Source organism: Triticum dicoccoides, chromosome 1A (genome assembly GCF_002162155.2).
Source record: "Triticum dicoccoides isolate Atlit2015 ecotype Zavitan chromosome 1A, WEW_v2.0, whole genome shotgun sequence".
NCBI lineage: Eukaryota > Viridiplantae > Streptophyta > Magnoliopsida > Poales > Poaceae > Triticum > Triticum dicoccoides.
In genome coordinates, this window is record NC_041380.1 from 367,298,116 (window position 1) to 367,310,778 (window position 12,663).

At 40.9% G+C, this 12,663-nt stretch overlaps 1 protein-coding gene across 6 annotated transcripts; it reads right to left on the minus strand.

The window, feature by feature from the left end:
• Positions 1–8,765: 8,765 nt before the first annotated feature.
• On the minus strand, positions 8,766–12,250 carry LOC119273557. Of its 6 annotated transcripts, none has more exons than XR_005134913.1 (4): positions 11,881–12,250; positions 10,881–11,798; positions 10,719–10,791; positions 8,766–9,400 (listed from the first exon to the last, which is right to left on the minus strand). XR_005134913.1 is itself a non-coding variant. In XM_037554681.1 (3 exons), exons 1-3 carry the CDS (start codon positions 12,157–12,159, stop codon positions 9,351–9,353), a joined length of 402 nt encoding a protein of 133 aa, XP_037410578.1. In that variant the 5' UTR covers positions 12,160–12,250; the 3' UTR covers positions 8,766–9,350. The 6 variants fall into 6 exon arrangements, 1 of the variants encoding a protein (XP_037410578.1); XR_005134911.1 differs by having other exon boundaries at positions 8,766–9,107; positions 9,185–9,400; positions 10,719–11,798; XR_005134912.1 differs by lacking the exon at positions 10,881–11,798 and having other exon boundaries at positions 10,719–10,817.
• Positions 12,251–12,663: the final 413 nt, after the last annotated feature.

Here is a 12,663-nt window from a genome sequence, read left to right on the forward strand (position 1 = left end):
GCGGGATCTGGATACCCATGTTGGCTCCCACATGTTCCAAGATGATCTCATCGGATGAACCACGATATCGAGGATTCAATCAATCCCGTATACAATTCCCTTTGTGAATCGGTACGTTACTTGCCCGAGATTCGATTGTAGGTATCCCGATACCTCGTTCAATCTCATTACCGGCACGTCACTTTACTCGTTCCGTAACACATCATCTCGTGACCAACCCCTTAGTCACATTGAGCTCATTACGATGATGTCTTACTGAGTGGGCCCAGAGATACCTCTCCGTCATACGGAGTGACAAATCCCAGTCTCGATTCGTGCCAACCCAACAGATAGTTTCGGTGATACCCGTAGTGCACCTTTATAGCCACCCAATTACATTGTAAGGTTTGGCACACCCAAAACATTCCTACGGTATCCGGGAGTTGCACAATCTCATGGTCTAAGGAAAAGATACTTGACATTAGAAAAGCTTTAGCAGACGAACTACACGATCTTGTGCTATGCTTAGGATTAGGTCTTGTCCATCACATCATTCTCCTAATGATGTGATCCTGTTATCAATGACATCCAATGTCCATGGTCAGGAAACCGTAACCATCTATTGATCAACGAGCTAGTCAACTAGAGGCTCACTAGGGACATGTTGTGGTCTATGTATTCACACATGTATTACGATTTTCGGATAACACAATTATAGCATGAACAATAGGCAATTATCATGAACAAGGAAATATAATAATAACTATTTTATTATTGCCTCTAGGGCATATTTCCAACAAAGGCAAATGCAGAAATGTAGTTCAAATTGTGATGTGATATCATAGACAGTACCTTACACTACAGACGAGACCAATGTGTAACAAGATTATTCCAGTCACTCTCTGATAAATGTAGCACCAGAGACTTTACAGAAATTTGGTTTAGAGGCTTGCCATCGAAGTGCGCTTGCCTCAGGTAGAACGATACTTCATCAATGAGTGCTTGAAAAGTGCAACCAACCATTGCTCGTCTTGACAATCCATTTTGGCCCTCGCCTATTTGAAAGAATGAAATCTTGTGTCTTCTGTCAGCAGAAACATATGCAGTAATTACCATGAATAACATTAGTACATTAGTTACGCGTAAGTTGCGGAGGAAGACTGGAAATTGTTGTGTGTCTACGGTATAATCTTTCCATGAAGGAAAGATGCGCACGAAGTTCCTGACCACAATATAAGCTTCGTCTTCTAAACTGGGAAGAACTAGAACAGGGGTCCTATTTGCTGCAATTGGGGCTCTCTCTGGTTCAAAAAGGGATTTGGCGATTGGATTTGGTGTACTCTTTGCTGGAATGGGGGTTTTGCATCGTAGAGCTGGTGCTATGTCAACTGGCATCATCATACTGTTTGTTGCAGTTGGGGTCAGCTGAGTTGGGGCATCAGAAATGAGTAGTGTATTAGGGCTAGAGTCTGCTAGAGTTGGGGTGTTTTCTGGGTCAGGTGATATTGCAACTACACCTAATGGGCTATTTGATTTATCAGGTGTCACTACCTTTTCCAAATACTTTCCTCGTGCTCCTCCGCGATCAGCAATCGCCCTCTTCCTTTTGAACGTCTGATACATAAGAACAACATTTGAATGGATAAATATGGTATGATGATAGATGGAATATGTGTTGAAAATGGATAGGCATGGCGTATTCACATACACGATGTGTAAACTAAGCTAATGGCAGTCCAACAAAGTAGAAGCAATGCAAAGCATCAGTTGCAAGATATGTGCAACCAATATAACCTTGGTAAGTTAGAGCAAGCACCTTGATGGGTGAATAAGATAGGGCATCTGCCTCTGACTCCTCCACTAGGGAGCTACATTGACTTAGGTCTCCTTCTAGCTCAGAATCACTGTTAGGATCATATTCTGAGCATCAATCTGTAGGTGGAGAGCGTTTGAATTGCATTGCATCTAGACTTGATTTCAGTCCCTTAATGCCAAGTTTGACAACCATGACATTGTTCTGCTTTATTTTTTTCATGCATGCAAGCTCATAATCATTATGATGCTGTTTAGAATCTGAGATTCATGAAAACATAAAAATTATTTAGATTATCTATGGAATGCATTGCGGATTCAACTCGAAGAGTGTCTCCCTATAAACCCCTGCATATGCAAAGTTCACCCCCAACCGTGCTAACCAAACCACACACAGAAATACAAACCTTTTATGTCTCTATAATAGGCAGACACGCATTTCAAAACTGAAGTAGGAACATTAGAATCATATCAAATTCGTATTTGAACAAATAAACTAAGGAATTATCAGTGGCATAATGTTAGCTTCAAGGGTGGAGTGCTGGTAGTGTGACACAAAGCAAGTAGGCAAATTGTATCCCATGTAAAAGATTGTAGTTTATGTAAAAGCTGGAAATGACACTTTCTCTCCATACAATGCAGTGCTCGTTGACCACACATGATGGAAGAGATCACATAGAGAAATACTATTCACTCATGTCTATGGTTCCAGTATTTTGAAACAGGGTGGTCCACCCTAAAAGAATATTGACAACAAATATGACAAGGCAAGCACAGATGTAGTGAATCATCATTTACTCGTGAGCTTACTAGGACATGTATGCAGAATTGTAACTGCAGTAAGAGACCGTCCAAAATATGAATCAAGAAGTTTCTCTAGCACTTATTGTTTGTAACTAATCGACATGAATAATTGGATATCATATCGAATGAGTAATAAAGACAAGTAAAATTGTCAACAAACCTAGCCTGCAGTAGTAATCTGGGTCAATGTCACTACGACCAACAATCCAAAATGACTAGTGTCTGTTCCTAGGGCCGGAATTTTGAAACCCTGTGAACTTTACAAGTACTAAAGATTATTGAAATACATCTGAACCATTAAGTGTAGGTAGCACTCAGCACACAACAAACCCTAATGACAGTCCTACCTAATGAGTAATGAATCAATTAGAAAATGGGTGATGAGGAGTGGCTGATGAGTGTTGAGGACGTATCTCAGGATAAATCGGGTTGGCTTAGTGGGTGCTGCACGCCTGAGCCCTGAACGGGCTGGGTAGGTAGGCACGGCGGTGCGCCCGGGCAGCGGTGACGCTGTTTGGCGAGCGTCTCTTGACCTTCTATTAGTCTGGCATCTCCTCCTAGAGTTATGCCGTCTGGGGACGGCAAGTCATCGGCGAGGCAGGCGGCTGGGGGCGAGTAGAGATCAGAAGCGCGCAACAGAATAGAGGGGAATCGGGGCCTGGGCCGACCCAAAATCCTAGGGTGGGTCGCGGCCCACCGTGGGCACCCTATAGAGATACACACCCGAGCGGCGAACATGCATTTTCGAAACTAAATTAGGAACATTTAGCTGACCAATTAAACGACTTTGTTTTAATAATATCATATTCGTATTTGAACAACTAAGCTTGTTTAGCTTGATGGGTGGAGCAGTGCTATTATGACATGAAGAACATATACTGATCGTATAGTGACCATAAAAGGGGGGAAACCCTAAGCATTTTTGAGCAAAAGAGGGTTTCCCCACTGATTTCTATTAAATAAACCACCACAGAACCGACATGATCAATTAAACCCTAAGCATGATCAATTAAACCCTATTATGATTGTGCCATGGCAGATTTAAAGCTGCAAACCGGGGAAATGCTATTTAGCATCCATTGTTTGCTTCGAACTAAGAACTAAATTCTAAGAGCTGAAAAGAAAGTACAGTAACCAAGTTACAATCTATTTTCTGGTTGAGATCAAAAAGTTGTGGAGATATGAAGTACCACCTCTCTTGCGGCGCCGTGTAGGCGTCGAGGGTGTGATGGCTGTTGTGGCATTGAAGTAGATCTGCGATGGTAGACGGGTGCATCGGGGGATAAGTCCCGTTGCGGTGGAAGAGAAGGTTGTGTGAGTGGCCCCTGCAAAGAGGACGACGGCGCCGATGAAGCGAGAGGACGCGATGCAAGGCTCTTGGTCCGTCGCCGTGGATGAGAAACGTCCATCTCTAGCAGTGGACGGACGGTCTTGGTAGGCGCTTCGGCATGGTGGAGGACGGTGGCGATGGATGGGGTGGAGGACGGCACCGATGGATGGGGTGGAGGACGGCGGCGATGGATGGGGTGGCGTACGGAGGAGGCTGGTGTGGGGATGGCGTTCTAGTGCGGACAGTGTGTGAATGGGAAAATGGAGGCAGAGGTACGGGGAACCATGTTTTTGGGACGCGCCTGTCTAAAATATGGAAAAGTTACGAACTTAGCCCCCGTTTAAAATGTGGACGTCTCGTCGGTTGGTGATAGGACGGTAATCTCGCAAATATTTGCCTAGTGCGATTTCGGGCGAGAAGAGGGTGTTTTGGTGCCCATGGTTGGCGCCCATGGTGTATGAATGGGGCTGACGGGTAGGGCGGTTGTATCATGTCTGAGTGAAGTTACAAACCTGCCCCTATTGAAAATATTTGCCTACATCGATTTCGGCCGAGTCGAGTTTGTTTTGCCGCCCACTGTGTATGAATGGGGAAATGGAGGGAGAAACAGAGGTCTTTCGGAAGAGCTTGCATCAAATGTGTTTTGCGGTTGATGTTTGGCGCCCATCATGTCAGAATGGGCTTAGAGGCGGTCGTGTCATGCCTAATTGAAGTTACTAACCTACCCCTATTGAGAGCAGTGGAAAACGGGCCGATGGATTATCCGTGTAAGGGGTAGACAATAATTTCCATCTCCCAAACACTTGGCTTCGGGCAGCCGACGTGGGAGTGGACACTTTGCTGCTTTTTTCAAATTTTGGGACAATAAGCATCCACATTTACCTTGCCAACTAAATTTGAATCCATTTTGTATTCCTATACGAATCTTTATAAATCATTCTATGTGTTTTTATATATCTTCAAAAGCACGACAATGATGTATTCCACTGTCATATATGAATATGATTTACAAATGCCGATAGTCGAATTCAGAAGCTAGAATCCAGTTTAAGGTGAATTCGAATATTTGGAACACTTTATGTCCAACTCAAATGTCACACACAGCATAATGTGTACTCCCATTTAGATATGTACACAAGCGATGTATCAAGATTCAAATACCAAGTCAATCAACCAATAATATACAAAACTAACAGACATATGTACACTTATAGAATATATGGATCAATAATATCAACTAACATACATAAGCCAGGCCGATGTACTTTTTTTTTTGCTAGAAGAGCATCCTTTTTTAGCGAAGCTAGTACATCATCTTGGCCCTTTCCGATGTATGCCACTTATGGTCCATCTATACTACTATTATTGTTGAATGCACATTCAGCCCGATTGGCATATTTGTAGGTCTGGCACAACAATCAAAATTAAATATCTCCGAGTCTTATCAATTAATACAGACTTGTGCTCAAATAAAATTACAAACCAAAAAAAACAAAAAAATAATTATTGCATGATCTCTAAAACAAATAGTTTGATCGATTACATGAACAAACAACACAAAGGTTATTCAACGATGGAAAGAAAAATTCACCTATGATTTACCAAGTGGGAATTTAATTTCCTTTTTTCCTTCAGGACCTTAACAATGCGGTCAGTCTCAGCTTGCTTCGTTTTGAAATCCACCAAATGTTTAATGGTTCTCTTAAGTACTACTCATGATTGTGTTGTTTGCTTCCTCAACATGTCAACTTCATCTCTAAGTGCAGAAGCAGAATCTCTTTCTACCACTAGTTTAGCCTATAGAGCATCAGCAGTTGGCAATTCATGATGCACGATTGGGCCGGTGCCACTGCTGTGGGATGATACAACGTCCATGGGGACCTCGCTCTTTGATATTGGGCTAACCTGTTTTGCCATTAAAGTTCTGATTGGATTCCGAAAAGTTGAAGTTAGCAAAACATCTCAACTGGGAGTTATAACAGCAAACCAGTTAAACAAACAAGGAAATAAAGAGTTTCAATTGGATGTTGAAAAGTAGTTAGTAACATCATTGTAACCCGTTGTTGCAGCAGCAAAACAGTTAAACAAACAAATTTTGCAAAAGATACCTTTTGTGGCATTGGAGTTTCTCTTGGATCCTGAAAAGTTGAGTAGCCAGTAACATGATTAGAGCAACCGGTTGCAGCAGCAAAGCAGTTAAACAAACAAGTTTTGCAAAAGAAACCTGTTGTGGCATTGGAGTTTCTCTTTGATCCTGAAAAGTTAAATAGTCAGTAACTTGATTAGAGCAACAAGTTACAACAGCAAACTTGTTACACAGATATATTTTTTTAAATGTACCTACTATGCAATTGGACTTCCAATTGGATCCTGAAAACTTGAAGTTGGTAAGATGATTATAGCAACCAGTTACAACAGCAAACCAGATAAACAAGGAAGTTTCTTAAAACATACATGTTGTGCCAACGGAGTTTCAGTTGGATCCTGCAAACTTGAATGTTAGCAATCAATAAATAAAGTTTTGCAAGAGCCATAAGCAACTAACATCAAACTAGTAAAACTAACCAGTTTTGGCAACATATTTAATTACACATGAATTAGTAAAACTAACAAGTTCTTGACAACGTATTAAAGTAACAAGTCGGTACCATTTACCAGCAACACAGACATCTGTAAATTTCTTTGATGTAAGTAAAATGATTCCAACACAGATATAAGTTAAAAAGACGGTGTCCCTCATATAAACCTGATAGTTGTCTATCTATGAACATGCAAATATTACTAGTGCTACAAGTGATAACAGCAAACCATTTAAACAAACAGGGTATCCGAACGTAAATTACATGCGAATTCTGCTGCATCCTAGAAGTATATATGACCAGCTATCTACGTGTTTAAGTAGCTATTTAAGTTCAGGAAAATAGGTAGTTCTTAACAGTAAGTATCAAACAAATAGATAGGCGCAGTCTATAATAGGATTAACAGGCTATGGCATTATGTAATCAGTAGGAAACTAAATTAAGTCAAGCAACGTAATTGAACAATTTTGCAATAAGTGGCTAACTAAAATTCTACTTACGCTAGCTCTTTGTACAGGCACACTGCAACTTCTTTTTTGCTTACAAGGTTCTACGAAGGAGTCTATGGCATCAATTTCTTGAATACGCGGTCCCAATACTTCTTTCTTTCCACACTGCATTGGTAAGTCGAATGGTTAATCCAGTAAGATGGTGCATCCTTGATATGTTATATGAGAACGTGTACTCAGACTAGTTGTAGCCACACACATCGCACTAGCTTTTAGTGTATATTCCATGCGATTACATTTGGCATATCGAGATCTAAGCAATCTACAATAGGATGAAAGACTGTCATCCTTCACATTATTGGGGAACTTAGTTCATAGAAACAAGCAATTCAACCATTCCGTGGGTAAATCAAAAGTGTCACTCGAATATTTTTCACTACCCTAATCATACATGCAAAAAGGGGCGACGCCACCGTAGGGGCTGGTATGGGCAGCCACCTCGGGTGGCTGGAAAGTGTGCACCTAGTTTGAGTCGTCTAGGTTGGCCCAGACTAGTTATGTTCGTCCCAACGCACGAGCAGGCAATGTAAAAAATAAAGAAAAACGTTTCAATTTGGATAGGCCAATAACGTAAGTGCAAGGCAGGCCCTATAGCAGGCTCGCGGCCCAAACGAGCGCCTCCCATATCGATCGACAGCAAAAAAAATCCCAATTTGTTCCCTCCAGCCTCCAGTCTGGTTCGCTCCTAACATAGCCGCCGCTGGACAGACCAACGCAGCACTTCCTCGCGCCCTCATTGGAGGGCGGTCGCCGGGCTTCAAGCGAATGGAAGGACAAGAAGATGAAAATCCAACCCTGGATGTAGCCTGCGTGGGAGGCAGCGACGGCAGCACGGGCATGGCATCGAGCTTGCGCAAACGGACAGTCGCAGCTTGCAAGAGCAGCATGCGCAACGAGCAGGTACATCACATCCCTGATTATATATAATTCACCTGTTCAATTTCTGTACAATAGTTAAACCTGATGGTGTTGTGAAACTGCTTCTACGTAGGGAATCTATGAGAAAATAAAACCAATTTCTGCTTATTTTATAACTCCCCCAATCAATACTGAACTGACTGAATCTAATGTATCTAATCAAGTTTCCGGTGCAAACATACAAGCTCATGTTATTCTTGAGCCTAGAGTGTCTAATGAACATACTACTAATGAAGGATTTGATGCAAACATTTTACATGCTCCTGGTCATGAACATATCTATATCTATCTATCTATCTATCTATCTATCTATCTATCTATACATCTATACATCTATCTATCTATATCTATCTATCTATCTATCTATACATACATACATACATACATACATACATACATCTACTAATTAGGCACTCCCAAGAAATTCCCACGTTAATTAGTAATTACGAGCCGTTCATCTGATGGGACCGAATTATTACGATGCAGATTAATGCTATGGATTTTTGTTTTAGATAACGCTAGAGATTGTTTCAACATGGACAACAAGTCCAATAGGCTCACGTAAGACAAGTCCAACAGGCTCACGTAGCCTAATGAAAAGGATCAAGTAGGCCAATTAAAACAAATCCATCTCCATTGTAGAAAAAACATTTCCCCCAAAAATAAAAGAACAACCGACCCGTGCAGGCGTGCCTGATCGGTCGCTTCTCCTCTACAGCGGCATCGGCATGACCACTCGCTTCTTCTCTCCCTCATCGGCAGATCGGACAGAGCCAAAGCACCACTTCTCATCCTCGAATCCATCTAATATTTTTCTCTCCCCGGTCCTGTCTGTCCCCAAACTTTCAATTTTCATGGATTTCAGGTTATAACTACAGTATATTACAATCCTAAAACCGTTCAGCCCAATAAATAAATCAATCTCATGGTTTTTGATGCAGCAGAGGTGGTGCACGGATAGCAGTTCGAAGCAGCCTCGGCGATTGTCGTCGTTGGCAAGGTTTCAGAGTGCACGTTCGTCAGCAGTCGCTGCTGGCCGCAATCCGCACGAAAGTAACATGTAGCCTTTATTCTCCTGTTATACTACCAAACTCTTCTTTCCCATTGGCGTTTTGTTGAGCTGAGCCCTAGCGCCAGTGTTCATCTTTCTTTCCATCTACGTGTGCCATCTTTTAGCTGTCCTTGACATCAAGATTCATCAGTGCTCGCTACAATTATCAATGAAAAAGTACGACCCACAATCCAAATCTTACACATGACATCGTTGACTGCAGGCTGGGAGGCACATATCCAGGCAAGCAGCCAGCAACGGACCTAGGTCACGGCAGATTCCAGGAACTATAATGGATTGGCAGCATGCAAGATTCACACCCCAAACTCGGTTTGAGTTCACGTGCTGCGCCGGCGCCGGAGAGCCGATCACATCGTGTGTCCTGTCCGTACTTCGTATAGTGTGCTTGGGATGATGTCTACAAGCAGATCAAGCAGATTACCATATACTATATGTAAGTATTAAATACTTAGATTAGTTCATATAATGATCTGAAACAAAACATTCGTATATAGTGTGCTTGGGATGATGTCTATAAGTATAAATGTTTTGTTTCAGATCAATGTTTCAGATCAAGCAGAGATCTATGAACTAATCTAATTATACCAAAATCTATGCAGTTACACAGTTAAGGTTATCAGATCAATGTTAAAGTTTTAAATGTCTATGGGGTTCATAGATAATTGTTTCAGCTTTCACTAAGTGTGCTACCACACTATATTTTGTATCTGAAGGAAACAAGTTATCTAGCAATAAAATCAATTATTTACTTTCATGTGGATATCATTTTAATTTTGTAGGTACATGCAGTTTTGTAGATGCCTCATGTTAGATTTTGTTCGTAGCTACCTTGATGAAAAAAGGTGGTAGTGAGCAAACTAAAAGTAATTCTGTTGCAAAAAAAATGACGTCAGCAAAGAATACCAATGTAGAATTGTTAAATCTTCATATTAAGCTTTGGAGAGGAAAATGTTTCTCAGTTGGTGATGTGGGAATTTCGTCTCCTGTTTACATTTCCCATTAGTGAAATCCTGAAATATGACTTCTGGACTTGCGTGGAAAGAGTTTCTGGATTATGAAATCACGACTACTTCCTATAAATTTTACAAATATATCCATATATTTGCCTTCTTATTGGTCATCACAAAGTTGTCAAATGTCCGGACACACAAGTAGATTATGTTGAAACTTCACCGCCACCTCAAGACAAGAGGACTAGGTAATTATTAGTCCTATTAATGTTTATTTCCCACTACCACGAGTTACTCCCTACGTTCCTAAATATAAGTCTTTCTAGAGATTCCAATATAAACTACATACGGATATATATAGACGTATTTTAGAGTGTAGATTCACTCATTTTGCTCCATATATAGTCCATATTGGAATCTCTAAAAAGACTTATATTTAGGAACGACGGGAGTAGTTTTCATTGATCTTCAAACTTATGTTCATGTGAACATTTTCTGCTTACAATAATCATTATCTTATTAAGACATGTCTGATTATTTTGAACCTTATAGTATATACATGATAACATATATCTATATGGATAGTCATAATACATACCAGCCAGACATTTTAGAATGGCTAATTTCCATTATCATTTTCTTGATTTAAGGAAGTTTTCAATCTTGAAACTCAGTGTCTACAAATCTTGAAGATGAAACAGAGAGCAACAAAGAGAAGCAAGAGGTGCCAAATTAACAAACAGGGACGACGAAATCAAGAGGTACCTTGATGCTTGGTACATATCCTGATGTGAAGCCTCATGGCACATATTTCAGTTTCCTCTTCAGTATAGAGAGCCTGTGGTTGAAAGGTTACAATTTCACCTAGAGAATGAACATGTTATGGTATTCCCGGACTCGGTGGATTTAGATAAAATTGTATCTCACCCTAACATAGAAAAGACAATGTTCACGGAAGGATGACAGTCAACCAATTGCATGACGAAGCTCGCAGTTTGACGTATGCACAGTTTCCAACCAAATAGATTTGGCATACAAAATAGAAAGAATGGAGGAAAAGATGTGGTGGGAAAAAAACCATAGGCAGGATTTAGTATGCACAACCAACAAGCGGTTATATGTCACCAAGTGATTCAGAATGGCCTTTCATTCTGAAAAGGAGACAATACCCAATATCAGTGTGCTTTGCTATGACTATAAACAAAAGTCAGGGGCAATCTCTCAAAAAGGTTGGACTCTACTTAGAAAGGCAAGTGTTCACACAGCTCTATGTTGCAATGTCAAGGGTTACCAGCAGAAAGGATTGCGGATACTCATATCAGATGAAGAGCGTCGATCCGACAAGATTGCAAAAAACATTGTTTTCAAGGATATATTATATATATTTGTTTTTTAATAACTAGAATTAGAACAGGTACAACCATTCTTATATGACTAAATATAATGTGTTGAAGACATAGCAGCCTTATCTTTTTTAAATGGTTTTCAATAGTTGTCTCTGAAATATTTTATTTGTCGCAAGGTACTTCTCTCTGCGTTTACAGGCAAACAAAAATATTGGGGGTAAGGGCTCACAACTGATTTCACAAAATCAATATCAGTTATATATGTATATGCATCAGGGAGGTGGTTCTAAAGTTACAGAACCATTAAGGAACAAAGATCATTTTCTCAATTACTATAACATGTATTTCTTAGATAGCCTAGCAATTCATATCCGGTCTCACAAATAATAGAAAATTGGACAATGTAATCGCTAAACAAAATACTGAAACAAGTAATTTCGTAGCTGCATCTGCCCAGCAATCTCCTTGATGGCTCCTCCACCATCGTCTCTGAAGTACACTGCACAGCAGGATGCAGACATACGCTACTCGAATTTATTTAATAGATTGAGGAAATGGTAAGGCAATGGGACGATAAGCACCTGTTCGTACAAATGCTGGCGCTGGATAAGATAATGCTCCTTTCTTTGGTAGATGGATAGGAGCCGTCGTCGCTGCTGCTGGATGAGGAAACGCCGCTTAACAGCTCTGGCGCCGGAGGAGATTGCAGCTGCGGCGGAGACGGCGTACCACACCGCAAAGGGGAACGGCCAGATGGCCGGCGCTCCGGCCGGCGATGCGATGCAGTTCGCGAAGGAGGACTTTAGAAGGTTACAGATGCACGCGCTGTGCACGAGAGCCACCGGCGCAGCTGCTCCCATGGCGCCGGTCAGAGGAGCTCACTAGACAGCACGGCAGCGCCAGCCAACCGCGGCCGCCGAACCCGCCGCTCATGCTAGCAAAAATCTGTGACTAATAAAACTACGCACGTCTAAGCAGCCACGCTGTCACTTACTACAGAAAATACATTTTTTTAGTTGTACAGAAAATACAATTATTACTAATTACATTTGGTTTCATATATTAAAAATAATCTGTAATAAAACTACCCTCTCCGTATCAAAATATAGAACTTTTTAAGGCTAAACTAGCCTAAAAATGACTTATATTTTCATATAGAAATAGTTTATCGGACCAATTTTAATTCACTAACAAAAATGGGTAAAAAACCAGGAAAAATATTTCTGTCTCCTCACAATTTTATTCTCAATGGACGTCACAACTCCCTGCAAATAAACTACTTCCTAAATACATCCAAGTTAGCGTTAAGATCGGTCAGAGAGAGTATATTACCAAAAAAGGAAACTTCCAATCTCAATCGGACA